The sequence below is a fragment of the Tachysurus fulvidraco genome, chromosome 7 (genome assembly GCF_022655615.1).
Source record: "Tachysurus fulvidraco isolate hzauxx_2018 chromosome 7, HZAU_PFXX_2.0, whole genome shotgun sequence".
Lineage (NCBI taxonomy): Eukaryota > Metazoa > Chordata > Actinopteri > Siluriformes > Bagridae > Tachysurus > Tachysurus fulvidraco.
The window spans coordinates 14,570,975-14,587,629 of record NC_062524.1 but is presented as its reverse complement, the minus strand read 5'-3'; the positions used below and the strand labels follow the sequence as shown (position 1 = coordinate 14,587,629).

The 16,655-nt window shown below is 42.6% G+C and overlaps 1 protein-coding gene across 2 annotated transcripts in view; it reads left to right on the top strand.

Moving 5' to 3' along the window:
* The first annotated feature begins 6,848 nt into the window (after nt 1-6,848).
* Nucleotides 6,849-16,655, top strand: part of pcdh10a (protocadherin 10a) — a 12,175-nt gene continuing 2,368 nt past the window's right edge. The window contains exons 1-4 of one of the 2 annotated variants that reach the window (XM_047816009.1): nt 6,849-10,019; nt 11,636-11,691; nt 11,966-12,069; nt 14,640-14,791. In XM_047816009.1, coding sequence (XP_047671965.1) covers nt 7,389-10,019; nt 11,636-11,691; nt 11,966-12,069; nt 14,640-14,791 — 2,943 coding nt within the window. In that variant the 5' untranslated portion in view covers nt 6,849-7,388. Of the gene's footprint in view, nt 10,020-11,635; nt 11,692-11,965; nt 12,070-14,639; nt 14,898-16,655 lie in introns of both variants that reach the window. The other variant, XM_047816008.1, reaches the window with a different exon arrangement.

Genomic DNA, 16,655 nt, shown 5'->3' with positions numbered 1-16,655 from the left:
AGAACACCCTCGTCATTTATTTTACATCCTTTAGCCCCCAAGAAATTTGAAAAGTTGCCAAATCTACAATAAGCTTGTAAGCAAACTCATCAGTAATGTGAGCAGATATCAGGCCCCTCAGTCATTACAACATCAGTAGGTTCCCCCCTTTTAGCCTTCCTTGTTAGCCACACAGCCAGCTCAGCCTGTCTATAAAGGAAATTTAGTAGCACATCTGTTTTCTGGCTTTTAAAGCTGTACTTATGTCCAAAAATAAACCCAATCTGTGTAAAAACATGAGTTTTTCAGACCAACCATTTAATAGATCAAACATTGGCTGTAACCTGCTACATTCTAAAAACAAGAGAGAAACTGTTTCTGCAAGGGGTCAAAAGGGTCAAGTTTTTTTTGTTTGTTTTTTTTTGCTATTGTATCCTGATGTGTCCTGTATCTGTTTGGAGATCTTATCCTATGTATTATCTGCCATTGCAGATCTTCAGATCTCTAGTCAATGGGAATTTTGTACAGGAACCTCTAGCTACCTTTCAGGGAAGAGCCTGGTCCTGCCAACTCTTACCCCTTAGACACTGGCATGTTTTTCAAAGCCTGAATCTCTGTCGTGTTTAAACTCAACAGCTTTCCTTCTGTCTCTTCCCATGTATCCACAGATGCTCTTACCTTCTGTAATGGGAAATGTACTGTTTCCTGGTTGCTGTTTTGTTCTAAGAGCTCTCTCTGCAATGCAAGAGTAAAGGTTTATGGTAAAGAACTTAAAATTTCAGTCCGTAATTTGTCTAGTACTCATGCTGAGGTAGCATCAAGCTTAACAGCAACTTCTTTAGAAGACAACCATCCATCCTTCCAGAAGTGGGAAACTTTATTAGTCCTTCCTTTACCATCTAAGGGAGTTTTTCCTCCCCACAGTCACCTGAGTCACCTCAGACCTGCTCTAATATCTCTTTAATATCTAATATTAATCTTGCATTTTTGTATTCTATTAATCTTTATATTATTCTTTATAGTAATCTTATTTTCTATGTTTATGTTCTGTAAAGCTGCTTTGTGATGATGTCAGTTGTAAAAAGTGCTATACAAATAAACATGAAGTGAATTAATGGAAGCATTATTGTTTATCAGAAGAAAAGTAAAATCATAAATTTCTACTCTGACTAAAAGTAGTCTCCCAGGCACCACATTATGTTTAAAGAGAATTTTTACTTTTAAACTAAGATGAAATAAGTCTGCGAGCCCTGCACTAACATTAGAAGCATGACTGAGGACATGTTCCACTCATATGAACAAAGGCTATCCCAACATTTTTAATACTATGAAACCCACTAGTAAAGAGTTTCCCACTATCTCTCAAACCATTTACATTTAGAGATCCTATACATAAAGCCTCCATAAGGTAAGGAATAGATGAACAAAAAAAAAAAAAAAAACAAGAAGAAAAACAAAAAGCGATGTTGACTAACTTTTCCTTTGGTTGGTTTTTCCTTCAGCTGAATGTTACCTTTTTTGCTGAGATAACTGACTATAATTACATTCTTTCTGAGCACAATATACAGATGGAATGAATTTATCTACATCAGGAAAAAAATCTCTTAAAACACACTGTATGCTGCTAAGTACAGTATACTGCCTTACCACATCATGTCTGTTTCTCCAAGTATCAGTCATTTGGGATTCTCTGATGATTAAGTAAAAAGAAAAACCACCTCCTTTAACCACCTTGTTGTTCACACAGGAAACAGACAATATGTCCTTAACCATTCTCCTTCCCTATTCCCACTTCCTCCACACACTTAACGCCATGGCGGGGGGAGACAGGTGACACCACCCTAAGAGAGAGAGAGAGAGAGAGAGAGAGAGAGAGAGAGAGAGAGAGAGAGAGAGAGAGAGAGAGAGAGAGAAAATAAGTTACAGTATTTTAATAGCCCCCAACTTTCTATAGGTCTGTATGTCTCTCTCAGGGTCTGTTCACTATCATATTAGCCTCTGTTTCAGTCTCAGAGAGCTTCAATGACACCCACAAATGGATGAGCACGCACAAACACACGCACATACTCGTTCACTGATCAGCTATATGTTTTTATACTCCAGATGCCTGACATCGAGAGAGAGAGAGAGAGAGAGAGAGAGAGAGAGAGAGAGAGAGAGAGAGAGAGAGAGAGAGAGAGAGGAGGCCACTAGATGACACTGTTGTTCATAAAAATCTGTATCTAAAAAACTTTAGAAAAAAAAAAGAAAGAATGATAACGGTCTGTAGTCACTGATGTTTGAGTGTACATTTACACTCTGTATGTACACTGTATGTACACTCTACACTCTACATGTACATTATATACAGAGTACACACTGTATGTATACAGAATCTTTGTTTTATCACTCCACAGCATCTTACTCCAAAATTAAGCTGGCTCGTCCAAAGGTTTGCATACCTCAAGCGACTCCGTTTGTGGTGTGTGTGCAGAAAAGGCTTCTTTTGCATCACTCTCCCGTACAGCTTCACCTTGTGCAGTGTGCTGAATTGTTGAACGATGCACAGTGACACCATCTGCAGCAAGTTGATGTTGTAGGTTGGAGGTGGTCTGTGGGCTGTTTTTGACCGTTCTCTCCATCCTTCTCCTCTCCAATATTTTACGTTGCCTGCCACTTCTGGCCTTAAGAACTGTGCCTGTGGTCTTCCATTTCCCCACTATGTTCCTCACAGTGGACACTGACAGCTTATATCTCTGCCATAACTTTTTGTAGCCTTCCCAAAACCATAATGTTGAACAATCTTTGTTTTTAGGTCATTTGTACACTCTGTATGTACACTCTGTATGTACACTCTACATGTACACTGTATGTACACTCTGTATGTACACTCTACATGTACACTGTATGTACACTCTGTATGCACACTCTACATGTACACTCTGTATGTATACTTTGTATTTACACTCTGTATGCACACTCTACATGTACACTATATGTACACTTTACATGTACACTATATGTACACTTTACATGTACACTCTGCATGTACACTTTGTATTTACACACTGTATGCACACTCTACATGTACACTGTATGTACACTCTGTATGTACACTTTGTATTTACACACTATATGCACACTCTACATGTACACTCTGTATGTACACTCTACATGTACACTCTACATGTACACTTTGTATTTACACTCTGTATGCACACTCTACATGTACACTGTATGTACACTCTGTATGTACACTTTGTATTTACACTCTGTATGCACACTCTACATGTACACTGTATGTACACTCTGTATGTACACTTTGTATTTACACACTGTATGCACACTCTACATGTACACTGTATGTACACTCTGTATGCACACTCTACATGTACACTGTATGTACACTCTGTATGTACACTTTGTATTTACACACTGTATGCACACTCTACATGTACACTTTGTATGTACACTCTGTATGCACACTCTACATGTACACTGTATGTACACTCTGTATGTACACTTTGTATGTACACTCTGTATGCACACTCTACATGTACACTGTATGTACACTCTGTATGCACACTCTACATGTACACTGTATGTACACTCTGTATGTACACTTTGTATTTACACACTATATGCACACTCTACATGTACACTCTGTATGTACACTCTACATGTACACTTTGTATTTACACTCTGTATGCACACTCTACATGTACACTGTATGTACACTCTGTATGTACACTTTGTATTTACACTCTGTATGCACACTCTACATGTACACTGTATGTACACTCTGTATGTACACTTTGTATTTACACACTGTATGCACACTCTACATGTACACTGTATGTACACTCTGTATGTACACTCTACATGTACACTGTATGTACACTCTGTATGCACACTCTACATGTACACTGTATGTACACTCTGTATGTACACTTTGTATTTACACACTGTATGCACACTCTACATGTACACTTTGTATGTACACTCTGTATGCACACTCTACATGTACACTGTATGTACACTCTGTATGTACACTTTGTATGTACACTCTGTATGCACACTCTACATGTACACTGTATGTACACTCTGTATGCACACTCTACATGTACACTGTATGTACACTCTGTATGTACACTTTGTATTTACACACTGTATGCACACTCTACATGTACACTTTGTATGTACACTCTGTATGCACACTCTACATGTACACTCTGTATGTACACTTTGTATGTACACTCTGTATGCACACTCTACATGTACACTGTATGTACACTCTGTATGCACACTCTACATGTACACTCTGTATGTACACTTTGTATGTACACTCTGTATGCACACTCTACATGTACACTGTATGTACACTCTGTATGCACACTCTACATGTACACTGTATGTACACTTTGTATGTACACTTTGTATGTACACTCTGTATGCACACTCTACATATACACTGTATGTACACTCTGTATGCACACCTACATATACACTGTATGTACACTCTGTATGCACACTCTACATGTACACTGTATGTACACTTTGTATGTACACTCTGTATGCACACTCTACATGTACACTTTGTACAGTGTGTACACTCTGTATGTACACTCTGTATGTACACTCTGTATGTACACTCTGTGTACTCGATATGGAAAATTTATTTTTTGTTGTCAGAGCTAAAGAAACGGACTACTGTGGCTCACTTATCCTGGATTTTTTTAAGCTCGTCTATCAGTTTGTGGAGAAGGAGAGCAGCGGCGGAACAAGCATAAACCCGTAGGCTTACACACGCCCCCTTCAGTAAGGCAGAAGTACTGGCTGCATCACCTCCTGCTTTTTCAGTGCAGTTTGATGTCACATCTACGAGACGTTATGTTATATACACGTCATGTTATATACACGTCAGATACATTACCCAGGTTATGTAAAGTGAGTACATATAATAAATGTGTCTAAAAAGATTGTATTGGAACATACAGAGAGACAGCAACATGCACGCGCCAACTACACGCGCTCAATCCGGTTTGTGACGGATTGCGCAATCCGAGGTTTGGTGAGGTTTCCCTCACATCACTTTTCTCCCCTGTTTAGGAACAGGTAACAGGCAAATTCAGTGATTTGACTATGAAATGATTGAAATGCTCATGTGGACAAAAGTTCTTATATTTATTTCATTTGATGATTATTTGTTTTTTTACTGTTCATGGCACGGATGGACCGTCCACATGTACAGTACACTGCACTAACAGCACATAATGAATCTGTATTCTATATAATATCTCTAATCCACATGTACACTACACTAACAGGACATAATGAACTCTATATAATATCTCAGCGTTTATGTAGTGCATTCCTCTCACCTTGGCATATATAAAATATAAGTAGGATTTAGCTCTGTAGTGCCTTTATTTTAGTGCTACATTGGCGATAGATATGCACTAGATATGTATAGACTACCAGCTTCAACAATTAACTTAGAGCATTTCATCAAGGAATTGTTTAATTCACTGTATAATAAGTGCAAATGACACGTTATTATAATAAAAGCGCTTTGTGGACACTCTCTCACGTGCTCGCACTCCTGTTTGTCCGCTAGAGGGCAGATGAATCCAGGATTAGCTCCACACACACACACACACACACACACACACACACACACACACACACACACACACACACACACACACACACACACACACGGAGGGTTAGATGGATGGAGTGAAATGGGTGTGAGACTTGTTATGGGGACTTTAACACACACACACACACACACACACACACACACACACACACACACACACACACACACACACACACGGGGTCTGTATCTGTTCGTCCAAAATGAAGACTATAAAAATGTCTCGTATTTTCCGTGCTCTCTCTCTCTCTCTCTCTCTCTCTCTCTCTCTCTCTCTCTCTCTCTCTCATTTCCACTCTCTCTCACCCCACCTCTCCCTCTCCAGCCTCTCTGTCTCTCTCACCCCCCTCCCTCTCTCTCTCCCTCTCTCTCATCCCCCTTCCTCCTTACACACCGCGTGTTGAATACTAAACAGTAGAGCTGATACGCGCGCCGATCCTCGTTTCCTTCTATCCTCCCGTTCCTTTCTTCATTCTGTTTTTCCTTCTGCAAATATTAAACCTCTCTGTGAATGTAAATATAAACCTAATACCAAATATAGCCTCATTAGCATTTCAGTAAATAATGTTTTGTCTGTAATTAAATCACAGTGTTGCAGGGCGCAGGCGCGCGGGTAGGATTCAAATATTCAATGCTTACAAAAATGCTCTTAATATTGTTCCCATCTGTGAGACTTTCATCCTTTAAGCATTGCTTTTTTTAGTGTAAGAAACAGAATATTCGTTTTCCATCAGCAGGAGCAGCTGGTTGCCAGACACTTAAAATCACCCCGAGATTGGACTCGTGTGTAATATTAAAATAAACCTTTAACGCGTTTAAGTATTTACTGGGTTTATATTATAAGTGTATGGTGACTGTTCCTCTGTCTCTGAGCTTCTGTAACAGGGTCACCGAACAAATGCCATCATTCTGGGGTGGAGTGGCACCATTATGTTATAAAATTAAGTCATTCTTTATCTTTACCGTGTTATATCTATCATTCATCTCATCAAACTCACTGCATGTCTCTTTCCTTCGGCCCAAAATAGATAAGTATTGAACCCTATTAGTGCTACATTCCCAAACTGGCAACTCGGAGTTATGCGAAGTGGCTCTCCGGAGGATTAGTGATAGACATGAAGACTGTCCAATCAGAGCACGACCTGCTGCGCTGTCAGCTTTCCTATTGGTAATGTGGGCGGGTTTCTGTGTGCAAAAAGGGAAGAGAAGTAACAGCAGAGCTCAGAGCTCAGAGAGCGCAGCAGAGAGAGAGAGAGAGAGAGAGAGAGAGAGAGAGAGAGAGAGAGAGAGAGAGATTTACTCCACTATTACACAGTAGGAGAGAAGGAGAAACAGACACAGGAAAGAAATAACGGGGGCTGCTATTGAGAAGTAATAAAGAGCGGATGGAATAAAAAGAAAGATTTGGATTTATTCTGCCATTAAAGAAATAAAAGAATAAAGAATTTTGAGTGAAGAAAATCAGAACCCTGCGTGCCGGATGTTTCCTCTATGTGGAGTTTACACGGACACCGACCAGTTTGTGTTGTTTTTGTCTTGTTTGTGTTTTGTACCTGTTACAGTGAAGCAGCACAACGCAGACAGCACCTGTATAACGGATATGTGTCCTGCGCGCGCGGGGACCGGGACGCGCTGTGGAACGTGTGGAGACTCCGTGCGCACGCTGGAGCATCTTTCTGCACGTTAGTAAAATAAAAGAAGAGGAATTAATAAATAACTCAAACACGGTGTTTTTTTTTTTTTTTAATAACTTTTTAGATTTTTGGGAACGATGGTGATTATTTTTTTAATGACACTTTTGGCTGGAGCACATGCGCAGTTGCGTTACACGGTACTGGAGGAGCAGGAGCGTGGCACAGTGGTGGGTAACGTGGCCGAGGACCTGGGATTAGACGTCACTAAGCTGTCTGCACGCCGTTTTCAGACAGTGCCGGTCCCCAACTTGCCACGCACATCTCCAGCTCCGGCACTGCTCGAAGTGGACCTAGAGAGTGGAGCATTGGTGGTGCGTGAGCGTGTGGACAGAGAGGCGTTGTGTGGTAAGAATATGCCATGCCTCTTACACCTGGAGATGTTTCTTGAGGAGCCGCTTGAGCTGTATCGTGTAGAGACAGAGGTGCTGGATGTAAATGATAATGCACCACGTTTTCCACATGCTGACATTGCCGTGGAGATCAGTGAGAGTGCAACACCTGGAACACGCTTCCCAGTAGATGGTGCCTTCGACCCAGATGTGGGCACAAACTCACTGAGTGCATATGCCATCACAAGCAACGAGCACTTCCGCCTGGACATCCAGATGCAGGGTGATGGGAGCCGATATGCTGAGCTGGTGCTGGAAAAACCATTAGATCGTGAGAAGCAGGCAGTGCACCGATACGTGCTTACAGCTGTAGATGGAGGGCAGCCTCAGAGAACTGGAACCGCACTTCTGGTGGTTACTGTGCTGGATTCAAATGACAATCCTCCCATCTTTGACCAGTCTGTGTACTCAGTCACGCTGCATGAAAACTCCCCTGTAGGCACACTCATCATCCAGCTGAATGCCACCGATGCAGATGAGGGAAGTAACGGGGAGGTGGTATACACGCTGAGCAGTCATAACCCTCCACGCATACGTGAACTGTTTGCTGTTGATGCACGCACAGGCCGTGTGGAAATCATAGGAGATGTGGATTATGAGGAGAGCAGCACCCATCAAATTCACGTTCAGGCCCGAGACATGGGGCCAAATGCTGTCCCGGCACATTGTAAGGTCCTGCTCAAACTGGTGGATGTAAACGATAATGCACCCGAGATCGGATTCAGCACTGTGACGGAGTCTGTGAGTGAACATGCGACTCCTGGCACTGTTGTCGCCATGCTCAGCGTCTCTGACAGAGACTCAGGTGAAAATGGCCGTGTTACCTGTGAACTTCTTGGTGGATCAGCAACTGAAGATGTGCCTCCCTTCAAGCTCAAGCCTTCCTCACTGAAGAACTATTACACCATGGTGACAGATGGAGCACTGGACCGTGAGCATGTAGAGTCTTACACCCTTACAGTTGTAGCACGAGATAACGGCACTCCACCACTGACCACCAGCAAGTCCATCCGTGTGCGTGTGGCAGATGAGAATGACAACGCACCACATTTTGCACAGGCCATATATGAGGTGCACGTGACTGAGAACAATGTGCCTGGGGCATATATTTATGCTGTGACCGCTATAGATGAGGATGCTGGTGAGAACGCACGTGTAACTTATTCTATAGAGGAGTGTGAGATACAGGGAATGTCTGTGCTGACATACGTGTCTATCAATGCAGAGAATGGATACGTTTATGCACTGCGCAGCTTTGATCATGAGCAAATCAAGGAGTTTAGCTTTACAGCGCGTGCAGCAGACTGTGGAACCCCTGAGCTCATGAGCAACGCCACCGTGAGGGTGATTATAGTGGACCAGAATGACAACGCACCATCTGTGATTGCTCCAGTGGGCAAAAATGGCACAGCAGCACGTGCCCCCTTGCCTCGTTCGGCGGAACCGGGCTACCTGGTGACACGTGTGATCTCCACAGATGCGGACGATGGTGAAAACGCACGTCTCTCATACAGCATTGCGCATGGAAATGACCTCGGCTTGTTCCGCATGGACTGGAGAAGTGGTGAATTACGCACTGCACGGCGAGTGAGTGGTGGGAAATGGGACTCATCGATCCAGTCTCAGTTACACCCACGTGCCTATGAACTACTGATCGAGGTGAGGGACCATGGTCAACCACCGCTCTCCTGCTCTGCCCGCATCAGCGTGGTACTCGTGGATGGCGCTGCAGTGACCCTGGATGAGGAAGGGCGGGAGAAGGAGGGTAGAGGAGCACGGGGTGGGGCTCGAGGCTCAGCAGGGTCTGATGAGGGAGCACCGGAGATGACGCTAGTCCTCCTTGTGGCTCTTGGCTCTGTGTCATCTGTTTTTCTACTCGCCATGATCGCTCTGGCTGTGCGGTGCCGCCGGAAAGACAAAAAATTCAGTGCACTCATATGTCTGAAAGGAGACTGCTGCTCCTGCTGTGGACTGTGTTGTGGCCAGCGGTCACGGGGACGACAGAAGAAGCTCACCAAGTCAGATATTGTGCTGGTTCAGAGCAAGACGGCAGCGCAGGTGCCTGTGGAAGAATCCGGGACCGGGGGCAGTGGTGGGTTCGGGACACACCTTCATCAACACCATCACCACTGCTACCAGGTGTGCCTCACACGTGAGTCTGCCAACACCACCGACCTGATGTTCCTGCAGCCATGTTGCAGCCCGTCACGCAGCACCACGGACACAGAGCACAGCAGTGCTGCACGTGGAGCTGCTGCTGTCCTTCTGACTGACCAGCAGCCAGACATCATATCCAACGGCAGTGTCTTATCTGGAGAGGTGAGAGAAAACATTTCCTTTATTCATATTTTGTTCTATTTCTTCACACTTAGAATAGCAATGACAATTACTCACCAGTAGAGTATTGTGTTTGTAATGAAAGTGAGTTGATTAGCAAAGAAATTAATTAATAACTGCATTATTTAGATAATGTTCATAATTCCAAATACAAAGAGTTCTGCAAAAAGACCTTCACATGTCTGAATTAACACCTAAAATGTAAATGAAACTTTTATTTTTAACTTGGAATTCTTCCATTAAAATTAAGCTAAATATTGAGTTCAACATAGAAATTGCAGGAAAGTGAATAGATATTAACATGATCACTCCTAACTGTGGAGACATGACACTATAGACATTAGTATGAGAAGGACAGGAATAGTTCAGAGGGCAAGATCACAGGACAGACAGTGATAAGTTTATTTTTTTTAAATTCCACCACCACTAAACTGCCACTACTTGGACCCTTGAACGAGGCCTTTAACCCTCAATGTCACAGCTATATTAATAAGATAAATGTAAGTCTCTCTGATTAAAGCCATCTGCCAAATTATGGAAATGCGTTAGAGGTTTACAGACATTAATGTTGGTTTACAGACATTAATATGACACTACAGACATTAACATGACACTACAGACATTAATATGATACTACAGACATTAACATGACACTACAGACATTAACATGACACTACAGACATTAACATGACACTACAGACATTAATGTAGGTATACAGACATTAATAAGACACTATAGATATTAATATAGGTCTACAGACATTAATAAGACACTATAGATATTAATGTAGGTCTACAGACATTAATATGACACTACAGACATTAATATAGGTATACAGATATTAATAAGACACTACAGACATTAATAAGACACTACAGACATTAATGTAGGTATACAGAAATTAATAAGACACTACAGACATTAATAAGACACTACAGACATTAATAAGACACTACAGATATTAATGTAGATCTACAGACATTAGTATGACACTACAAACATTAATGTGACACTACAGACATTAATGTAGGTCCCCAGACATTAATATGACACTACAAACATTAATGTGACACTACAGACATTAATAAGACACTACAGACATTAATATGATACTACAGATATTAATGTAGGTCTACAGATATTAATAAGACACTACAGATATTAATGTAGGTCTACAGATATTAATAAGACACTACAGATATTAATGTAGATCTACAGACATTAATAAGACACTACAGACATTAATAAGACACTACAGATATTAATGTAGGTCTACAGACATTAATAAGACACTACAGACATTAATAAGACACTACAGATATTAATGTAGGTCTACAGACATTAATAAGACACTACAGACATTAATAAGACACTACAGATATTAATGTAGGTCTACAGACATTAATAAGACACTACAGACATTAATATGGGTCTACAGACATTAATGTAGATCTACAGACATTAAAATGACACTACACACATTAATGTAATACTACAGACATTAATGTAGGTATGTGTGTTGTTGTAATACTCTGTAAAGTGTCAGCATTAAATTGTGTGTGTGTGTGTGTGTGTGTGTGTTGTTGAATTTATTCAGATAAAACACCAGAGGACAGAACTCAGTTACCTCGATAGGCCACGTCGTGTGAACAGGTAAACACACACAGGAGATAACAACTCCAGACTTATCATCACTCTGTCTTTCTCATGTGTCACTCTCACCTCACCCTCCATCTGTCTCACTCTCACACTCAATCTTCCATCTCTCTCTCTCTCTCTCTCTCTCTCTCTCTCTCTCTCTCTCTCTCTCTCTCTCTCTCTCACTCTCACACACACTCTATCTGTCTCACTCTCACACTCCCCTCCCAAATGTCTCCCTGTCACACTCCATTTGTCTCTTGGTGTCTCACTATTGTTGTTGGGGTAGTTCTGTCTTTCAGGAGGACATTGTGAGCTCTAAAGACAGTGGTCATGGAGACAGCGAGCAGGGAGATAGCGACCATGATGCTACAAACCGTCTGCACTCCTCTGGTCAGTGTCCCTCCATCACTGTGTGTGTGTGTGTGTGTGTGTGTGTGTGTGTGTCTCTAAACGCGAAAGCGTTTCTGACTCTTTGTGTCTTTGTGTTTGTGTCTATATATTATACAGTGCCTTGCGAAAGTATTCGGCCCCCTTGAACTTTGCGACCTTTTGCCACATTTCAGGCTTCAAACAATGATATGAAACTGTGATTTTTTGTGAAGAATCAACAACAAGTGGGACACAATCATGAAGTGGAATGAAATTTATTGGATATTTCAAACTTTTTTAACAAATCAAAAACTGAAAAATTGGGCGTGCAAAATTATTCGGCCCCCTTAAGTTAATACTTTGTAGCGCCACCTTTTGCTGCGATTACAGCTGTAAGTCGCTTGGGGTATGTCTCTATCAGTTTTGCACATCGAGAGACTGAAATTTTTGCCCATTCCTCCTTGCAGAACAGCTCGAGCTCAGTGAGGTTGGATGGAGAGCGTTTGTGAGCAGCAGTTTTCAGTTCTTTCCACAGATTCTCGATTGGGTTTAGGTCTGGACTTTGACTTGGCCATTGTAACACCTGGATATGTTTATTTTTAAACCATTCCATTGTAGATTTTGCTTTATGTTTTGGATCATTGTCTTGTTGGAAGACAAATTTCCGTCCCAGTCTCAGGTCTTTTGCAGACTCCATCAGGTCCTGTATTTGGCTCCATCCATCTTCCCATCAATTTTAACCATCTTCCCTGTCTCTGCTGAAGAAAAGCAGGCCCAAACCATGATGCTGCCACCACCATGGTTGACAGTGGGGATTGTATGTTCAGGGTGATGAGCTGTGTTGCTTTTACGCCAAACATAACGTTTTGCATTGTTGCCAAAAAGTTAAATTTTGGTTTCATCTGACCAGAGCACCTTCTTCCACATGTTTGGTGTGTCTCCCAGGTGGCTTGTGGCAAACTTTAAACAACACTTTTTATGGATATCTTTAAGAAATGGCTTTCTTCTTGCCACTCTTCCATAAAGGCTAGATTTGTGCAGTATACGACTGATTGTTGTCCTATGGACAGTCTTCCACCTCAGCTGTAGATCTCTGCAGTTCATCCAGAGTGATCATGGGCCTCTTGGCTGCATCTCTGATCAGTCTTCTCCTTGTATGAGCTGAAAGTTTAGAGGGACGGCCAGGTCTTGGTAGATTTGCAGTGGCCTGATACTCCTTCCATTTCAATATTATCACTTGCACAGTGCTCCTTGGGATGTTTAAAGCTTGGGAAATCTTTTTGTATCCAAATCCGGCTTTAAACTTCTCCACAACAGTATCTCGGACCTGCCTGGTGTGTTCCTTGTTCTTCATGATGCTCTCTGCGCTTTAAATGGACCTCTGAGACTATCATAGTGCAGGTGCATTTATTCGGAGACTTGATTACACACAGGTGGATTCTGTTTATCATCATTAGTCATTTAGGTCAACATTGGATCATTCAGAGATCCTCACTGAACTCCTGGAGAGAGTTTGCTGCACTGAAAGTAAAGGGGCCGAATAATTTTGCACGCCCAATTTTTCAGTTTTTGATTTGTTAAAAAAGTTTGAAATATCCAATAAATTTCATTCCACTTCATGATTGTGTCCCACTTGTTGTTGATTCTTCACAAAAAATTACAGTTTCATATCATTATGTTTGAAGCCTGAAATGTGGCAAAAGGTCGCAAAGTTCAAAGGGGCCGAATACTTTCGCAAGGCACTGTATATGTTAATTTTTAAATAATATATGTTTATATATTTAACTGCATCTGTGTGTGTGTATGTGTGTGTGTGTGTGTGTGTGTGTGTGTGTGTTGATGTTAAACCTGTCGTGTGTGATCAGATACACCGCTGACCTTTAAAATACCTAGACATGCAGTGTGTTTGTGTGTAAAGAGATTACAATTTTGAGGAACAGTGCTGGAGGATCTGCTTTGATATGTGCTTTCAACACACACACACACACACACACACACACACACACACACACACACACACACACACACACACACACACACACACACGTGCACGCAGACACACGCCAGGTCTCAGAGTACATGGTGGAGAAATCAATAGGAACACCAGGCATTTTGTTCTTGAAGTTTTTTGTGTGTGTGTATATTTCTGTGTGTGTGTGTGTGTGTGTGTGTGTGTGTGTGTGTGTGTGTGTGTGTATGTTTGTGTGTGTGCGTGTGTGTGTGTTTGAATGTATGTGTGTGTGTGTGTGTGTGTGTGTGTGTGTGTGTGTGTGTGTGTGTGTGTGTGTGTGTGTGTGTGTGTGTGTGTGTGTGTGTGTGTGTGTGTGTGTGTGTGTGTGTTTGCGGGTGTGTGTTTGCGTGTGTGTGTGTGTGAGTGTGTATGTGTGAGTGTGTGTGTGTTTGCGTGTGTGAGAGTGTTTGTGTATCTGTGTGTGTGTTTGCATGTGTGTGTGCGTGTGTTTGTGTGTGTGTGTGTGTGTGTGTGTGTGTGTGTGTGTGTGTGTGTGTGTGTGTGTGTGTGTGTGTATGTACATTAAAAATGAGTTTGGAGTCAGTGTGTGTATGTGTGTGTGTTTTTTTTTTTTTTACAGACCTGTTCTCAAACTGTACAGATGAGTGTAAAGCTCTCGGACACTCTGACCGTTGCTGGATGCCCTCATTTGTCCCTGGTGATGGTCGCCATGGTGCTGATTACCGTAGCAACCTACATGTCCCAGGAATGGATGCAGTGATGGACGGAGAGGTAGAGACGAGCGCGTCCACCGAGGACGATCCGTCTTTCTCTACATTTGGGAAAGACAGATCACATCACCACGGCACACACACGTCTCACACACACTCCTACCTTTGTGAGTACTCACACACAAACACACAGACAAACACATTTACACCTGTCTGTGAGTACTCAAACACACACACACACACACACACACACACACACACACACACACACACCTGTCTGTGAGTACTCAAACACATACACACACACACACACACACACACACACACACACACACACACACACACCTGTCTGTGAGTACTCAAACACACACACACACACACACACACACACCTGTCTGTGAGTACTCAAACACACACACACACACACACACCTGTCTGTGAGTACTCAAACACATACACACACACACACACACCTGTCTGTGAGTACTCAAACACACACACACACACACACCTGTCTGTGAGTACTCAAACACACACACACACACACACACACACACACACACACACACCTGTCTGTGAGTACTCAAACACATACACACACACACACACACCTGTCTGTGAGTACTCAAACACACACACACACACACACACATGTCTGTGAGTACTCAAACACAAACACACACACACACACACACCTGTCTGTGAGTACTCAAACACACACACACACACACACACACACACACACACACACACACACACACACACTTGTCTGTGAGTACTCTAACACATACACACACACACACACACACACACCTGTCTGTGAGTACTCAAACACACACACACACACACACACACACACACACACACACACACACACACACACACACACACACACACACACTTGTCTGTGAGTACTCAAACACATACACACACACACACCTGTCTGTGAGTACTCAAACACATACACACACACACACACACCTGTCTGTGAGTACTCAAACACACAGACACACACACACACACACACACACACACACACACACACACACACACACACACACACTTGTCTGTGAGTACTCAAACACACACACACACACACACCTGTCTGTGAGTACTCAAACACATACACACACACACACACACACCTGTCTGTGAGTACTCAAACACACACACACACACACACACACACACACACACACAGACACACACACACACACACTTGTCTGTGAGTACTCAAACACACACACACACACACACACCTGTCTGTGAGTACTCAAACACATACACACACACACACACACCTGTCTGTGAGTACTCAAACACACACACACACACACACACACACACCTGTCTGTGAGTACTCAAACACACACACACACACACACACACACACACACACACACACACACACACACACACACCTGTCTGTGAGTACTCAAACACACACACACACACACCTGTCTGTGAGTACTCAAACACATACACACACACACACACACACACACACACACCTGTCTGTGAGTACTCAAACACACACACACACACACACACACCTGTCTGTGAGTACTCAAACACATACACACACACACACCTGTCTGTGAGTACTCAAACACACACACACACACACACACACACACACACACACACACACACACACACACACACACACACACACACACACACTTGTCTGTGAGTACTCAAACACACACACACACACACACACACACACACACACACACACACACACCTGTCTGTGAGTACTCAAACACATACACACACACACACACACACACACACACACCTGTCTGTGAGTACTCAAACACATACACACACACACACACACCTGTCTGTGAGTACTCAAACACACACACACACACACACACACACACACACACACACACACACACACACACACACACACACAC